This window comes from Micromesistius poutassou (assembly GCF_964030765.1).
Source record: "Micromesistius poutassou genome assembly, chromosome: 11".
Lineage (NCBI taxonomy): Eukaryota > Metazoa > Chordata > Actinopteri > Gadiformes > Gadidae > Micromesistius > Micromesistius poutassou.
In genome coordinates this window covers 1,592,698-1,609,308 of record NC_140281.1, presented here as the reverse complement: position 1 = coordinate 1,609,308, position 16,611 = coordinate 1,592,698, and the positions used below count along the sequence as shown (strand labels likewise).

Below are 16,611 nucleotides of genomic sequence, written 5' to 3'. Positions count from 1 at the left end.
ATCAAATATAGTGGAAAATGTGACTTTTGATAGATTTTTTACTGTTTTATTTGAAACTAGTTATTTGAAACTAACACTTTTGTAGAATAACAATCCATGTTATTCATAACATAGTTGGATATCAGGACCACACCTTTCCAGGTACCCCGGACGCTCGGGCAGAGGGGCGGGAGCAGAACTCTGGGAGCCGTCAATCAACAACGACAGGCCCCGCCCCTCGGGGCCAGCCAGCGGGTCCAGGAAGGAGGTGGAGGAGATGGCGTTGGAGGCGGAGGCGGAGGAGGAGGAGGAGGAGGAGGAGGTGGTGGTGGTGGTGGTGAGGGGGCGGGGCAGAGCGGGGCAGGGGGTGGTGAGCAGCAGGGAGCCCAGGGGCCCCACACAGCACAGGGCCGACGCCCGCCGCGGGGACATGGAGAGTGGCGGCGGGGGGAGGGTCAGCGGCGAGGAGGGGAGGACCGCCAGGGGGGGGAGGGGCGAGGAGGCGCGGGAGGCGGGCTGGGAGAAGGCGTGGTGGTGGTCCCGCGGCGGGATCTGCGGGGGAGAGGCAGCGGCGGCGGCGGCGGCGTGGGCGTGGTCCGGGTCGGGGTGCTGGGGGGCTGCGCGGTCCTCTTCGCCCAGGGAGGCGGAGCTGGAGCGGACGTGGGGGCGGGGCTTGGCGGGGGCTTGGCGCAAGGGGCGGAGCGGCGGGAGCGGGGTGCGCGGGGGCAGCACCGGGCGGTCCTCGTAGGAGGAGGAGGCGGCGGCGGCGGCGGCGGCGGGGGGAGGAGGGGAGGACGACGACGGGGTGGGCAGGTAGATCTGACGGTGGGCCGGGGGGCGGGAGAAGGGGAGGGGGGAGGAGGGGAGGGAGCGGCCCGGCGCCATGGGGACCTGCAGCTTCACCATCACCTGGGCGAGAGAGAGAGAGAGAGAGAGAGAGAGAGAGAGAGAGAGAGGGAGAGAGGGAGAGAGAGGGAGAGGGAGAGAGAGGGAGAGAGAGAGAGAAACACCTGGAATCAGATGGGGTGCTGCTTCATGCAGTGTAACAAAACACGTTTCGCTTGGACCTGGAGTTTAAACTTCACTATTGAGTACTTCAACGTTAGTTTAAATGAGCTTTATCTAGATGGTAAAAAGTGAATAAACCTTTCTTTCCAAGGTGAAGAATGTTTTAAAGCAGTGGTTTTAGACGTATTATACAATGCAGAAGACCAACCATAGCCTTAACATCCCCTCCACCATCAGAACTCCTCCCAGCCAATAGAAGCTCTGCTCTCTACCTCCCTCTGTAGCTCCTGGAACAGGTCAGCTGACTGGGACTCGCTTCTGCCCTCTGCTACGGAGACGGGCGGGGCAAAGGAATCCTCAGCCAATCCCCTGTTAATGGAGCGGACCTCCTGATCGTCTGATTGGTCCTCCAGCTCTGTGGTCACCTCATCGTAGGCCGGGAGTGGGAGGGGCCAGTCCAGGATTGAGGGCATGTCCTTAAAAAATATATCCTGATTTATATTTAGGGTAAGGTAATCTTAAAAAGTTGAACACTTAACTAAACAGTTCAAGGGTAAGTGAACCCCCTGATTCAGCTCTTATACTAAGAGATAAAAAAGGTGTTTTGGCTGAGAGTTCTAAGAAGCAGGGGTGTGTGTTGCCATGGTTACGACCCACGGCAACTTATAGGTGATACTTTTTCAGTACCGTGTCTGGTAATCCTGTTTGCTCTAAATTACGTTCTTATTGAAGTAACAGTGATAAAATGGCAGAGAGTATTTATTTGTTTGATGTAATATATACAGTATTTGTTTGCTAAATCGTTCACAACTTGGACGAATTTTGGAAGGAAACTATTTTGCCAACACATCCCACAAGGAACTAATCAAGTCCATTCCCCAACAACCCTAGCCTGGAAATCCAGACCCACATCTAGAAAGCTGTAGGGTCTGGCAACAAGTAATAAAAATGGCCCAACTGGAGGGGCGGCACCAAGCATGCATTTGAAAATATCACTGCATGCAATGGGATAACACTACAACCAATCAGAAGAATACCAGAAGCTACGGCAAGATTTGGCAAGATTAGACTCTTGCCATATCCTGTCGGTAACACAGCAAAGCTTTTGGCCCTCCTATATCAGATACACCGATGTGATTGGTTAATGTTCTGGGCCAGGGAAATCTGGGAATGAGTATATCGCTCGTTCCCAGAGTGACTCGCTGAGCAAATTCAAATTGTGCTCTCGCGGGAACTCTCGATTTCCAGGGTACAACAACCCCGTCCTGATTCTCAAAACTGAAACGCTCAAATCGTGATTACAATATTGCATGTCTTTGGCGTAAACAAACGTGGCGGACATCCTAAAGAACTATGGACAAAGTCCTAAAGACGGCCTGAAAGTGGACTGTACATGATGTACCGGGAGCTGGACTCTTCTGTTACATGAATCCATCACACTTTCCCTTTTCCCGCCATGGCTTGTGTTGTGACTACTGTTCAGCCTGAAACCCAATTAGCTCTCTTATTTTTCAGGTGTAAATCCATACACTGCGTACTCGTCTGTCCCCTGGGTTCCCCCGCACTACGGGGTAACGGGTCGGAAATATTATTATTATTTATATTATTATATTAAAAAAAAAAAAAAAACGGTTGTGGCAACCGTCAAAAAAATGAGTCAGAAGGGGGAGATGACCGTCAGTCAGCAGCAATGTGTCTCTTCATAACACGCTGTTAACGCAAGTTTATGTATGCAATGAAATATTCTTCTTCTATAATATATATATACAGTATATATATATATATTTAAGCAATACATATATTGATCAGTATATGCAATACCTCTCAATCCCTCCCTCTCTCCACCTCAAGTTGATTCTCGCTTGTAGCTTGAATCACTCTTTAAGCTGCCCTTAAATTCTCTCTCTCTCTCTCTCTCTCTCTCTCTCTCTCTCTCTCTCTCTCTCACCTGCAGGGTGTCCTCGTCCAGCTGTCGGGGGTCTGTGAGCGGGGAGGGCGTGGTGGAGCTGAAGCTGTCGTCGGTGAAGTCGATGAGTGACACCTCGCTCTTGGCCGATCGCAGGCTTGGCCCCTCCCAGGGGCGGAGCTTAAGGCCCAGGGAAACGCCCAGTCTCTTCAGGCCGGACGCGGCGCTCGCGTCGTCCTCGTCGTCGTAGTTGTCCAACACGGAGTCGTAGAAGGGCTCTGGACACACACACGCACACACACGCACACGCACACACACACACACACACACACACACACACACACACGCGCACACACACACACACACGCAGGGACACAGATACACACACACACACACACACACACACACACACACACACACAGGGACACAGATACACACACACACACACACACACACAGGAACAGACACACACACACACACACACACACACAGCAATTAATATGCACACACATAGGAACGCAGATACAAAGATAGACACACACACACACACACACACACACGCACACACACACACACACACACACACACACAGGGACACAGATACACACACATACAGGAACAGACACACACACACACACACACACACATACACACACAGCAATTAATATGCACACACATAGGAACGCAGATACAAAGATAGACACACACACACACATACACACACACACACACACACAAGAACACAGATAAACACACAAACACAGCAATTAATATGCACACACATAGGAACGCAGATACACACAAACAGGCACAGACACACGTGTGTAAAAAACACTAACCCTTACACACACAAAACCTACATACAAAATTGCACATGCACAAAAAATGAACACAACAACAACACCACATGCATAAACCAACGCACAGACATACAGTACATACTGTAGCATAGGCTACATTACGGCCATATAGACGAAGATGTTGAGGCTTACTTTTCAGCATAACAGCGGGCTGGGGGGGGCGAGGGGGGGGCTGTTCTGGGGGGGGGGGGGGGTGTGTTGAGAGACAGACAGGTGAGTAATTGCATGTATGCTTCCATCATGTTCCAATCATGTCTACCGTCTGCAACAGTTTGATAATGTCTTTCATAATGGCGTTCAAATTGCTTCTTTTGTACTCTTTTTGTACTCTTTTCAAATTACGTTTACATTACTACTCATCTTGAGTTTGTAGATATTTTCCACGTATTTATTTATTGTAGCTTATAGTCTGGTTCAACACAATGGTGGTTGAACCACCATAATTCTTTGTTGATATGCGCTGTACTTTCTGATGTGACATCTGCTGTGGAGGTGAAAATAATAACATGAACGAATGAAGTGGTCTTAAAAGAAATTGACATGACTGACTGAAGATGAAATGCATGAAGCCATTCATTCCATCATCGTTTAGTTCTGACAAATTCACAGGACTGATTCAAGTCTCATTAACCAGAATGACAACAACTCACTCTTGGCACGGTTGGGGAGTTTAGTTGGTCTGGCTCTGGAAGGATCCATTCCAAGAATATCAGGGGGGTCCATGGGGTTCCCTAAATACAGACTGTGTGTGTGTATGGGAGAAAAACATAAGACCAAAGGAAATCTTAAAATACGTTTTTCAGCTGCCTCCAAAAAACACACACGAATATTATACATTTTTTTATAATTATGTTCCTACTTCATGCATCAGTCCTTTGTTTAGGAACAGGGGTACTTTGATCCCAGCTGTGAGCACCAATGCCCTGATTTGTACAGAATGTATAAAACTAAGTATAAACGAAGTATAAAAATACATTGCTGCTCTCTAGTGGTGAAAAACTGGTATCCCAGCCATAGATACACCCAATGCATACACAGAGAATAATTGACGATAAACCGTAACAATACAGACTCAACACAATATTTGCATCACAAGATTAGTCTTCTGAAGCACTTTGAGCCTGCCTTGTGTATGAAAAGTGCTATATAAATAAAGTTGCCTTGCCTTGCCTTGTCTTCACTAAAATGGAAATGTAGGACTAAGTTAATCCAGATCAAGGAATCTAAAATTGATCTACCTAACCCAGGATGGGCATAAACAGTGTGAACAGAATAAAGTCACTTAATGTAGTGTTTGTGCGTGCATGCGGATGTGTTTTTTTGTGTTTGTGTGCGTGTGCGCGTGTGCGTGTCTTTGTATTAATGTGTGTGTGCTTGTGTATGGAATGCCAAGGGGTAAAAACTACACCTCACGTGTATTGAATAAAATCTGTAAAATTTTTCTCCTCTTGATTCTCGCAGCCAGTAAGTATGACCCTTCTCCACCCAATCAATGATCAACTATGTCAGACCACAGTGGTCCATTAATGATCTTTCTATCGACCACGCTGTGCATTCACTTCACTACCCCGTGTCGACCTAGGCTGTATCGGGTGTTTGATCCATGTTCAATTCACTGGTCAACTGTAGAATAACTGTTGTTTTTACTCAGATCACCAAGTTTTGTCTTGGGTTAGTTGTCAGCATGGATCCATGTTTTCGCCTGTGTTCAATGTTTATTTCATGTCTGTTATGTAGGCCTACAAATATTCTTCTTGATGTTCATTGTGGCTGTTTTAACAATAGGCATTATTCCTTTATCTTGTAAAATCAATACCGACAATTGTTAAAAGATGTTCATATGACTGTGGTCTCATTCTGCCTGGCTGCTACATGACTGCCTATACATTAAAAAGTGTTTCCACTAGGTGTTATCCAAATACTTTTAATAGAAAATCCACATTTACTCTGGTAGAGTTCTAATATGAATGAAGGGCAGATGTAACCCATATTTTGAGGGTTCAAACAATATTACGGTGCTTGCACATTGAAGATTGATTAACTCGTACGGCTCCTACGAAGACTCAATTTCAACGGTGGCTGATTCGAGATGAAGCTTTTGCAATTGGACTGAATAGGTGTTGGAATAGCAATTACATCGATAGCACCATCACAAGATCCTGCTTTCACATCATGTGATGAGACAAGAAATTATATCAATGAACACATCATATAATAGTCTATAATGAGGCGTAGTTTTGACCCTTATGGCCTTCCATACTTGCGTTTGTGCATGTGCGAGAATGAGTTGGTGCGTGTGTGTGTGTGTGTGTGTGTGTGTGTGAGTACGTGTGTGTGAGTGTTTGTGTGTGTATGAGTGTGCGTGTGCATGCATGTGTGTGTGGAAGTGAGTGAGTGTGCGTGAGAGTGAGTGTGTGTGTCTGTGTGTGTGCGTGTATGCGTGCGTCTGTGCGTGCGTGCATTTGTGAGTGCGTGTGCGTGTGCGTGCGTGCATGTGTGTGTGCGTGTGCGTGCATGTGTGCGACCTGTCGATGCGGTCGGCGTGGCCCCAGCTGCGGTGGGGGTCCGTGTCCCCGTGGCCCGTGTGTATGAAGGAGTGTTTGAGGGGCCTGCTGATGTGCTGGGCCGACAGGCCGGCCACGGAGGTCACCACGTGGCGGGGGAACTGGCCCACCCTCAGGGACCGCCGGTTCTGACCACACCACCAGTAGTGCTCCGCCCTGGAGACACACACACACACACACACACACACACACACACACACACACACACACACAACCGGGAACACACACACTGAAATAAAAACACCAGTATAGCTTTGCCCTGGAGACATATCCACACACACACACACACACTCACACACACTAGGGATGGGTCAGAATATTCGATTATTCGATTATTTGTTCCCGAGGGTCAAAGTCGATTTTTAACATTTGGACCGTTAACATTTTTTTCCCATTCAAATAAACAAGAATTAACGGACGGATCTAATGTTGGTTCTGTAGCACTAATAGTTAATCATGTACAGAAAAACAATATACACAATACACAAGCATAAATATTAATATATATGCATACAACACAAACACTGATCACTGTTAAAGTTTGTTTTTTTGCGTTTAAGATATTAAGTGATTTCTTGCCGATCCATGGCTGCCTTTGTGAATGTCGGCACACATCGAATAATCGATTATTCGTTCATACCACCCACTGATTATTCGACCATGAAAAATTTGAGTTATTCACATCCCTAACACACACACAGCAGAACCGGTAATGCCGCGTGCCGTGCTCGTGCTCAACAGAAGGAAAGTGCTGTGGGTAGATTTGTTCAGGAAAGCTTTCACGGTAGTAACTGTAATTCACAACCTCTACTTCCTGTCTCGTTGAGTGTGGTAACCGCGTCCCAAGTGCAGTAATGTGTGTGGTAGGCCTACCTAGTAGGCTGGCTGACTGGGGAAAGACCTGTGATGTATATTTAAATATATTGAAGTCAATGGAACCCAATAACCCAAACTTTCATATGGTCCAAATGTCGTATATGGATTTCATTGTACTGAACCTCACTGTGCTTCTTTGGGAGTGATCACTGTAAGAAAAAAAAGATTTCCTGCTTCTGTGAATGCCTTTGAACTTATTACTAATTCTCGGCAGTTAATGGCCATTTACAGCCTGTCAAGTGTGCATGTGCCATAAATTGTGAATAACGATATATAATCATGTGTGTGTGTGATAATCAATCACCGCACAGACTCCACTCACCGTCCCTCTATGATGGTGATGACATCATTCAAGTTGATCTGCAGCTTGTCGTCCTCCTCGAAGTCCTGCAGAGCCCTCATGTCTGTGGGCATCATCTGAACACACACGGTCGGACGCACGCACGCACGCACACACACACACACACACACAGTCACACACAGTCACACACACACACACACACACACACACACACACACACACACAAGAACCACAAACCCACCCACACAGGCATCCACTCATTATTCATTCATTCCCGACTCTGTATTTCCATACAGAACATCTTGTGATCCTGCTGATTAGCTTAGCATTCACATTTGACCGTTCATGGCCACATTGGCTCATGCATTATATTTCAGCATAATCAAATCAAAGCATTTGTGTAGCAGAATGTAATTGCGGCTGGGAGAACAGGACTGGCGATCTTGTGTATGAATAGGGACATCTGTGTCGTGCAGAACCGACCAGGACCCACACAAACATCTGCTGAACTCATGCTTTTGTTGACACACAGCCAACAATGTCCTCGGAATCGGCACAGTATGTACAGATACAGACATATTTCAGGTTTAAAGGAAAACCAAACCGACTTAAAATTGTATTTGTAGATTTGTAGAATTACAGGTGAAAAAAGTGATGTGATAGATTACAAAGCAGTGCTGTGGATTGATCCTGGCCAGAATTAAATCCAGTTTCCAAAACGTAAACACCTACATAAATGTGGACTCAAATTTCCCTCTATGGGTTAAACGTATGCTATTGCATGAGCTACTTGTGATTGGCAGTTTCGAGGCAAATCACTAACAGTCACATGCCACGCATAGGGGTTAGGTGGTATGTGGGGGGTCCGTGGGGGTGAGGCCTGACCAGGGCGTACCTCCAGCAGGAAGTCCCTGAGGGCGGTGAAGGTGGGCCGGTCCTCAGGCTTGGGGCTCCAGCACTGAAGCATGACGTTGTACACGTCCTGGGGGCAGTAGTCCGGCTTACACAAACGCTCCGCCTCCACATCCACCTTGTGCAGGATCTGAGCCCCGCACACACGCACGCACACGCACGCACGCACGGACGGGCACACACACGCACACACACACACAAACATTGGAAACTCATTGTAGGCAGGAATCACATTTAAAAACAATTTAAGGGAAATAGGGAAATATGTTCAGACACACAGTCCAAATCATTCAATGCAATACTAGGTATGAGGGCACATACATGAGAAATCTGAATTGCGACCCTGGTGAAATTCTATGAGGTGTTGATGACACACATGTAGTGCATGTGTGTCAGTGAGAGCCATGAGGACAGATAACAGACAGATAGGTAGGTATGGTTTGTTCCGACCCGGCGTGCTGTGGTCCAACTGCTTCTACTGTCTTTCTAATGTGCTGACAATCACTGCCAGGACAGCCAAAGTCGCCCTCTTGTGGACACAGGTGGTGTTACACCATGTGATATCCATTAAAAACAATTTCAAATCAAGTTTATTCATATATGCGTGCAAGCCGTATGTACAAGTGTGTGTGTGTGTATGTGTTTACGTATGTGAGCATATTTGATTGCGTATGCAAACGTGTGCATGCGCATATATTTCCTTGTTTGCATTTGTGTGCATATGTGTATAAATATGTATAAAACATAGGTATGCACGGACATCCTGTACATAGTGTGTGTATATCATATATGTAGGTCATTTCTGTATATAATCATCCACATGTGTACAGATACACAGATAAACTGGGTCTCCAGGGCGTACCTGGCTGCCGTTGAGGCCCAGCCAGGGCTCCTGTCCGTGGGTAAACATCTCCCAAAGGGTGACCCCAAACATCCAGGTGTCAGACGCATGGGAGAAGGTACGGGACTTCAGAGACTCTGGAGCACACCTGGGGAGAGGGAGGGGGAGAGAGACAGGGAGGCGAGGGGGAGGAACAGGGAGGAGAGGGGGAGGAAGAGGGAGAGAGACAGGGAGGAGAGGGGGAGAGAGACAGGGAGGATAGGGGGAGTGAGACAGGGAGGAGAGGGGGAGGAAGAGGAAGGAGAGGGGGAGGAAGAGGGAGAGAGACAGGGAGGAGAGGGGGAGGAACAGGGAGAGAGACAGGGAGAGGGGGAGAGAGACAGGGAGGTGAGGGGGAGAGAAGGAGAGAGGGGGAGAGAGAGAGAGAGAGAGAGAGAGAGGAAGGGGGGGAGAGCGAGGGGGGAGAGAGAACAAAAGGAGAGGAAGAGTACGATTTATTTCGAAGCCGGATGTCTCGTCTCTGCTACCGCACAGTGACCTCATCGACAGACAGACCTAGGGTGCTGTTCTGTCGTCATGGAGACGGAGACTTCCTGGTACCAGTGTGAGCATGTGATCAGAGCGGGGGAGAAAGAGCACTGTGAGCTCAAGCTGCTCCCCTTGCACTCGATCCATTCCAACGCTACCCACAATGCACTGCTCCAGTGCCGTTAGCATTACGAAAAGGTCTCTTCCTCTTTCCATCCCTCCTTCTTTCCCTTTATTTTCCCTCCATCGCTATCTTTCTCTCGCTTCCTCTTTTTCGCCTTATTTCACCTCTCATTTTAATGTGTCAGTTGTGTCTGTTGATTTCTTTCCCTCCCTCGCCACTCTCTCATTCTCGTCTTAGTTTTTTCTCCATCGCTAAAGAAAATTGTTCACCCACCATCCACCGCTCTCTCTCTCCTTCTCCCTAACCATCTCTCTCCTTCTGCTCCTTTCCTTATCTCTCTCTCTCTCTCTCTCTCTCTCTCTCTCTCTCTCCCTCCACCAGTCTAGTGTGTAGTCTCTCTCTCCTCCAGTCTGGTACATAGTCTCTCTCTCTCCTCCAGCCTGGTACATAGTCTCTCTCTCTCCTCCAGCCTGGTACATAGTCTCTCTCTCTCCTCCAGCCTGGTACATAGTCTCTCTCTCTCCTCCAGCCCGGTACATAGTCTCTCTCTCTCCTCCAGCCTGGTACATAGTCTCTCTCTCTCCTCCAGCCCGGTACATAGTCTCTCTCTCACCAGGCGAAGGGGACCTTGTGGCTCTCCTCCATGACGTAGTGGTCCGTGTGCTTGGGCAGGGCCCTCATGAGGCCGAAGTCCCCGATCTTCACCGTGTCGCTGGAGAACAGCAGGACGTTGCGGGCCGCCAGGTCGCGGTGGAGGAACCGCCGCTGCTCCAGATAGGCCATGCCACACGACACCTACGCGCGCGCACACACACACACACACACACACAATAGAGGGACACACACACACACACACACACACACAATAGAGGGACACACACACACACACACACACACACACACACACACACACACACACTGAGAATAACACTGTGTTCTACAGGCAATGGCACAAGCCTGTAATTTGCGTCTGTAATTAGCATTGTTCCAGTAAAAAGTTTGTGAGTTTCCGAATTTGGAACACAAACACTTCCTCGGTTGTTTTTGAACGAGTTGGTAACCAGAAGTCGGTCACAGTGTAACCACATCGCTGTATTTGAACATCGCAGCACGCAGGGTCAAGCGTTAGCTATTATGAATGAATGCATCGGAATGCTACGCTAGCGCTAGCACTGGATAGTCGTTTTTTGAACACTAAAACGCGCTGTTTGAACGCCGGGGTTGTCAATGCTTGCATGCTAACGTGCTAATGTGCTAACCTGAACAGCGTAGCTGCAGAGCGAGGCGATGAGGATGTGCCCCTGGCGTTTCCTCAGGCGGTCCAGCAGAGAGCCCAGGGGGGCCAGCTCTGTCACCTGCACACACACACACACACACACACACACACACACACACACACACACACACACACACACACACACACACGCAAAATCATTATTTTTTCATTATGTCATATGTGCATTTTTTCTGTAGCTGTGTGTGTACAGGTGTGTGTCTCTTTGTGTGTGTCTATATATCGATGCGTGAGTCCTTTGTGTGCATATGTGTGCAACCCCTCACCATCTCCATGGTCTGTGTTAATATACTGTACTTGTACATTGGTGTATCTATGTTAGTGTGTGCATGCGTGTTCATATATATATATATATATATATATATAATATATATGTTAGTTTGTGTATGCGTGTTCATATATATATATATATATGTGTGTGTATATGTGTGTATATATGTCAGTGGGAGTGGCCTCACCATCTTCATGGGCTGTGTATATGTGTTCATTATATATATATATATATGTATATGGGTGTATATATACTGTATATGTCAGTGGGAGTGGCCTCACCCTCTTCATGGGCTGTGTATATGTGTCCATAATATATATATATATATATATATATATGTATATGGGTGTATATATATATATATATATATATATATGTATATGGGTGTATATATACTGTATATGTCAGTGGGAGTGGCCTCACCATCTTCATGGGCTGTGTGAGCACGATGCCGTACAGGGTGATGAGGTTCTGGTGGCTGAGGGAGTGCATGGCGTTCACCTCCCTGATGAAGTCGTCCAGCCCCTCTGAGTCCAGCAGGCCGGCCTTCAGGCACTTCACCGCCACCGACTGCTGCAGGTGGCCAGGGGGGGGCGGGGTGAACAGGGACGCTTAGACTCTGAACAGCAGTGTCTGGCCTGCAAACACTAGACCAAACTCTCTATCTCTCTCGCTCTTTCTTTCTCTCTCTCTCTCCTTCTCCCTAACCATCTCTATCCTTCTGCTCCTCTCCTTTTCTCTCTCCCTCTATTTGTGTAGGGTACTCCTCTCTCTATCCCCCTTTCTCTCTCTCTCTCTCTCTCTCTCCCTCTAGTGCCTATCTCCTGCTCATCCCCCTCTCTCTTGCTCTCCCTCTCACCACTCTCCCATTGGGACTCGTCCACTCCCCCCGTCGCACCACGCCGAACGTTCCGTCTCCCAGGCGTTCAAACAGCTGTAGCTCCGCCTCCCGGACCAGGCAGGTGAGCGAGGCGCCCGGTTCGCTGGCGGGGGCGCCGGTGGGCGGGGCCAGGCAGGCCGACGCCCCCTGGGGGAGGGCCGCCTGGGGGTCGGCGTCGGGTCGTTTCCCCGGAAACACCTGCTGACCCAGACGCAGAGGCTACGGCTGAGAGTGATTCCACCTCGCACGCTCGCACACACACACAGGCGTAAACAAACGTAAATATGTAGACACACGCGCACACACACACACACAGGCGTAAACAAATGTAAATATGTGGACACACGCGCACACACACACACACACACACAGACGTAAACAAACGTAAATATGTAGACACAGGCGCACACACACACACACAGACGTAAACAAACGTAAATATGTAGACACGCGCACACACACACACAGACGTAAACAAACGTAAATATGTAGACACACGCGCACACACACACACAGACATAAACAAACGTAAATATGTGGACACACGCTCGCACACACACACAGGCGTAAACAAACGTAAATATGTAGACACACGCGCACACACACACAAACGTATAGGAACGTACACATGTAGACACATGCGCATAGGAACGCGTGCACACACACATCCAGACGTACACAAACACAAATATACACAGACAAACACACACACACACACGTGCGCATAGACATGCATGCATACACACACGCAACACACACATGCACGCACATGGACACAGTAGAGCATATTACAGAAAGTGTGCATGCATGGGCACCGCGTGTATGCATGCATTCACAGACAACAGAGAGATTTGTACCTTGCTCATCCAGGACTTGCGTTTATAAAGAGCCCTCCTCCGCTTGACCGCCTCCCACAGGCGTCTCTGACCTGGAGACACAGGAACGGCCCTTTTAGATAACCTGACCCTAATGCTGCGTTCAAGTCACATGGGAGTTACCGCAATTACCGTTACCTTCAGACTTGTAATGGCTGTTCATGCCCACATCAAACTGGTAGTTGAAACTAGGAATCTTTCTGAGAGGGCCAATGTATCACCTGCCTTTCAATAATGAGTAAGTCGTTATGTAAACTGTTAACTACTCAATTACACTGCTATGACCCTTGGTCACATTTTGTTGTTGTTTGTGTAAATATCTCTCCCTCTGTACGTGTTTCTTTAATTGCTGGTGTTTTATAATAGTTAATTGGGTGTTAATTAATTGAGCGTTGAAAAAACAAATTATCTTTTCCACTTTACCCCACAGGAAATGACATAATGTATCTTTACCTAACCAAGCTTAGCAGAGCGCTAGCAGGGGGCCTACAGGGATGCTATTGGAGAAAGCTAGCAGGGAGCTAACAGGGAGCTAACACAGAGCGTACTACGCTGCTATTAAGAGGCTCACATGGTGCTAACAGGGTGCTAACAGAGGGCTAGCCGTGTACTAACAGGGAGCTAACAAAGCCAGCAGGGAGCTAGTATGCGGCGTACCGCGATGCTCCCAGGATGCCCGGAGTAAGCAAACGGGCGGCATATCGTGATGCTCACAGGGAGCTAACATGGCCCTTACAGGGCTAGCAGGGAGCTAACAGAGCTAGCGGGGGCACTAGCATGCAGCGTACCGGGCCGGCCCATGCCGATCTTCTCCAGGTCTTCGTTCTTGACGTAGTCGAAGTGGGAGAGCCGCGTGACGTTGAGCTCATCACGGATCCTCAGGAAGTACTGCTGCAGCTGCACGTCACTCAGCAGCTCAGCCAGCCAATCAGTGCCCTCCTCGCACTGCAGCTAAATGGTAAATGGTCAAATGGTCGTCATTTATGTAGCGCTTTTATCCAAAGCGCTTTACAGTGTTGACTGACATTCACCCATTCATGCACACATTCACACACCGACGGCGGAGTCGACCACGCAGGGCGACAGCCAGCTCGCCAGGAGCAATTAGGGTGAGGCGTCTCGCTCAGGGACACCACGACACTCAGCTAGGAGGAGAGCCGGAGATCGAACCAGCAACCTTGCGGTTACCAGCCAACCCGCTCTACCTCCTGAGCTAATGCCGCTCACGAGCTAGCACACACACACATTGACACACGTTACCACACATCATGACAACACACCAGTACCTTCCTCACATTGCAGCTGACACACACACACACACACACACACACACACACACACATTAACACACGCAGATGTAAACACACGCAAACACACACAGTAGCCAGTCACAGTAGAACAAGTGAGAGATAGGTCGAGAAGCTTCACACTTTACCATTGGTCCTGCATCGTTCGCCCTCATCCCTCTCTCACTCCGCTCCTCATCCTCTGCTTCCGCCTCCTCTCCCCCCCTGGTGTAGGGGAGGCGCTGGTACACGTAGCTCTCCCCCATGGCTACTGGCTCTGCTCCTCTCCTGCCTCCTCTCAGTCCCTCTCCTCCTCCCTCTATCTCTCTCCTATTCCCTATCTCCCTCTCCTCCTCCTCCTTCACACAATCGCTCCTCTCTCTCTCTCTCTCTCTCTCTCTCTCTCACACCTGTCCTCTGTACCTCTCCTTCTAGGTCTCACCTATCTGAGCTCTGTTTCGACAGCGGCATTAGCCTGTGTTAGCTCTCAGTGCTAGCTCTGTTCCCGTACAGAACGAGTGACTAGCCTGGCTCTGAGCGCCGACTCTGGTCAGGTCTGGTGTCTCGCCGTCCCTTCTAGGCTCCTGGACCTTCTCTGCTTGGCGAAACCGTGTCTAGTGCACGTCTTTACGTGCACGCCCTCACACATACATGTGCACGTGACTGGAGGCATTTGACACCACGTCCCCCTCGTGCACCATCTCTTGCCCTCTGTGACCGTGTGTCTTCAATTTATTCTCTCTCCTACAGTCTCTCTCTCTCTCTCTCTCTCTCTGCACCACTTCAGACTGTACAGCACATTGCTATGCTTTCATTCCCTCCCTCACTGTGTTTCCATTTCTCTCTCTGTCTCCCTCTCTGGATCTTCGCTAGCCCGCTCGCTCATTCTGGACGCCCCAGCATCCAAAACCCACTGCTGCTCAATTATTCAGCATCCCCAATAGAGAGAGAGAGAGAGCGAGAGAGAGAGAGAGAGAGAGAGAGAGAGAGAGAGAGAGACACCATGTTAATCATACAAGCAGAAATATGGGATACCAAATGAATCGATATGCTGAAAGTCAGAGGAGACAAACACTCCAAAGGTAGCTGTTCACACGCAGGCTGTGTAACCATGGCGACAGGCATAGAGACACTGACAGACAGACAGACAGACAGACAAGGCAGACAAGCTGATGGCCTTAATTAGCACCACAGTAATGCTGTACATCCAGGCCTCAGAGTGGGTGGTTTTGAGACAGTTGGTGAATGACGAAGCATGTGCCTTGTTGGCAGGTAAAGCCAGAAGGAATCACTATTTACCAGTTATATATGTATTTATATATTTGCTTGTTTATCTATAGAGAGATGTATAGATATGTTTTGTTTATATATATATATATATATATATAAATACGCATATACGTATATAAAACACATGCTTATCCTCGTCCGATTCAAAAAGATGTACAAATGCTCAGCTCTTGCTAAATATATTCTAAAATATAATATATATTCTAATATATTCCAAAATATATCCTCAGAAATAGAGTGTACGGCTCTTGGCCACATGCTGCTGTGGATTTTTGTTCTGTTTTATTATTATTATTATTATTATTATTATCTAATTATCAGGACGTGCTTATCCAACGGGTTCTGTTCTGCAGGCCTACCGTTCATCTGCTTCCAGGCGGGTGTGGGGGTCACCTGGTAGAGCCCATGCGGATCCTCTGACTGCACCCACCTGATTTCGGGAGAGACGTCATCAAAACAGACGAGCAACGTCACCGTAACACATGCACAATATACACATATACAACAACCCTGACCCGGTCACCCTGCCAGCCCCCTCTGAAGACGCCAACTACAAAGCTGATGAGCTTATAGTCCGTGTCCTGGCGTTGACGTTACAGTATGACGTGAGACCGCTCACCTGGCCTGTCTGTCTGGACGTCCAACCTTAGCGTTCCTACTCCATACCATTGACATTGATATTAGCTGGACATTTACACTGCATCGTCTGCACGCACCAAGCGATAATAGGTTGCGTCTCAGTCACATGCCGAGCGCCGCGCACACACGCACGCACACACACAGTGATCTACATAAACACACGGAAGAGGCGGTGTG

General features: G+C 48.3%; 1 protein-coding gene across 1 annotated transcript in view; it reads right to left on the bottom strand.

Moving 5' to 3' along the window:
• tnk2a (tyrosine kinase, non-receptor, 2a) overlaps positions 1 to 14,864 on the bottom strand; it is an 18,593-nt gene extending 3,729 nt beyond the window's left edge. The window contains exons 1-16 of the mRNA XM_084475687.1: positions 14,655 to 14,864; positions 14,008 to 14,170; positions 13,202 to 13,272; positions 12,324 to 12,542; positions 11,888 to 12,037; positions 11,159 to 11,254; positions 10,513 to 10,694; positions 9,269 to 9,395; positions 8,390 to 8,536; positions 7,516 to 7,610; positions 6,279 to 6,473; positions 4,404 to 4,495; positions 3,886 to 3,930; positions 2,936 to 3,171; positions 1,260 to 1,463; positions 134 to 888 (exon numbers count right to left, since the gene is read on the bottom strand). Of these exons, the coding sequence (XP_084331813.1) occupies positions 134 to 888; positions 1,260 to 1,463; positions 2,936 to 3,171; positions 3,886 to 3,930; positions 4,404 to 4,495; positions 6,279 to 6,473; positions 7,516 to 7,610; positions 8,390 to 8,536; positions 9,269 to 9,395; positions 10,513 to 10,694; positions 11,159 to 11,254; positions 11,888 to 12,037; positions 12,324 to 12,542; positions 13,202 to 13,272; positions 14,008 to 14,170; positions 14,655 to 14,771 (2,894 nt within the window). The 5' untranslated portion in view covers positions 14,772 to 14,864. The remainder of the gene's footprint in view (positions 1 to 133; positions 889 to 1,259; positions 1,464 to 2,935; positions 3,172 to 3,885; positions 3,931 to 4,403; positions 4,496 to 6,278; positions 6,474 to 7,515; positions 7,611 to 8,389; positions 8,537 to 9,268; positions 9,396 to 10,512; positions 10,695 to 11,158; positions 11,255 to 11,887; positions 12,038 to 12,323; positions 12,543 to 13,201; positions 13,273 to 14,007; positions 14,171 to 14,654) is intronic.
• Positions 14,865 to 16,611: the final 1,747 nt, after the last annotated feature.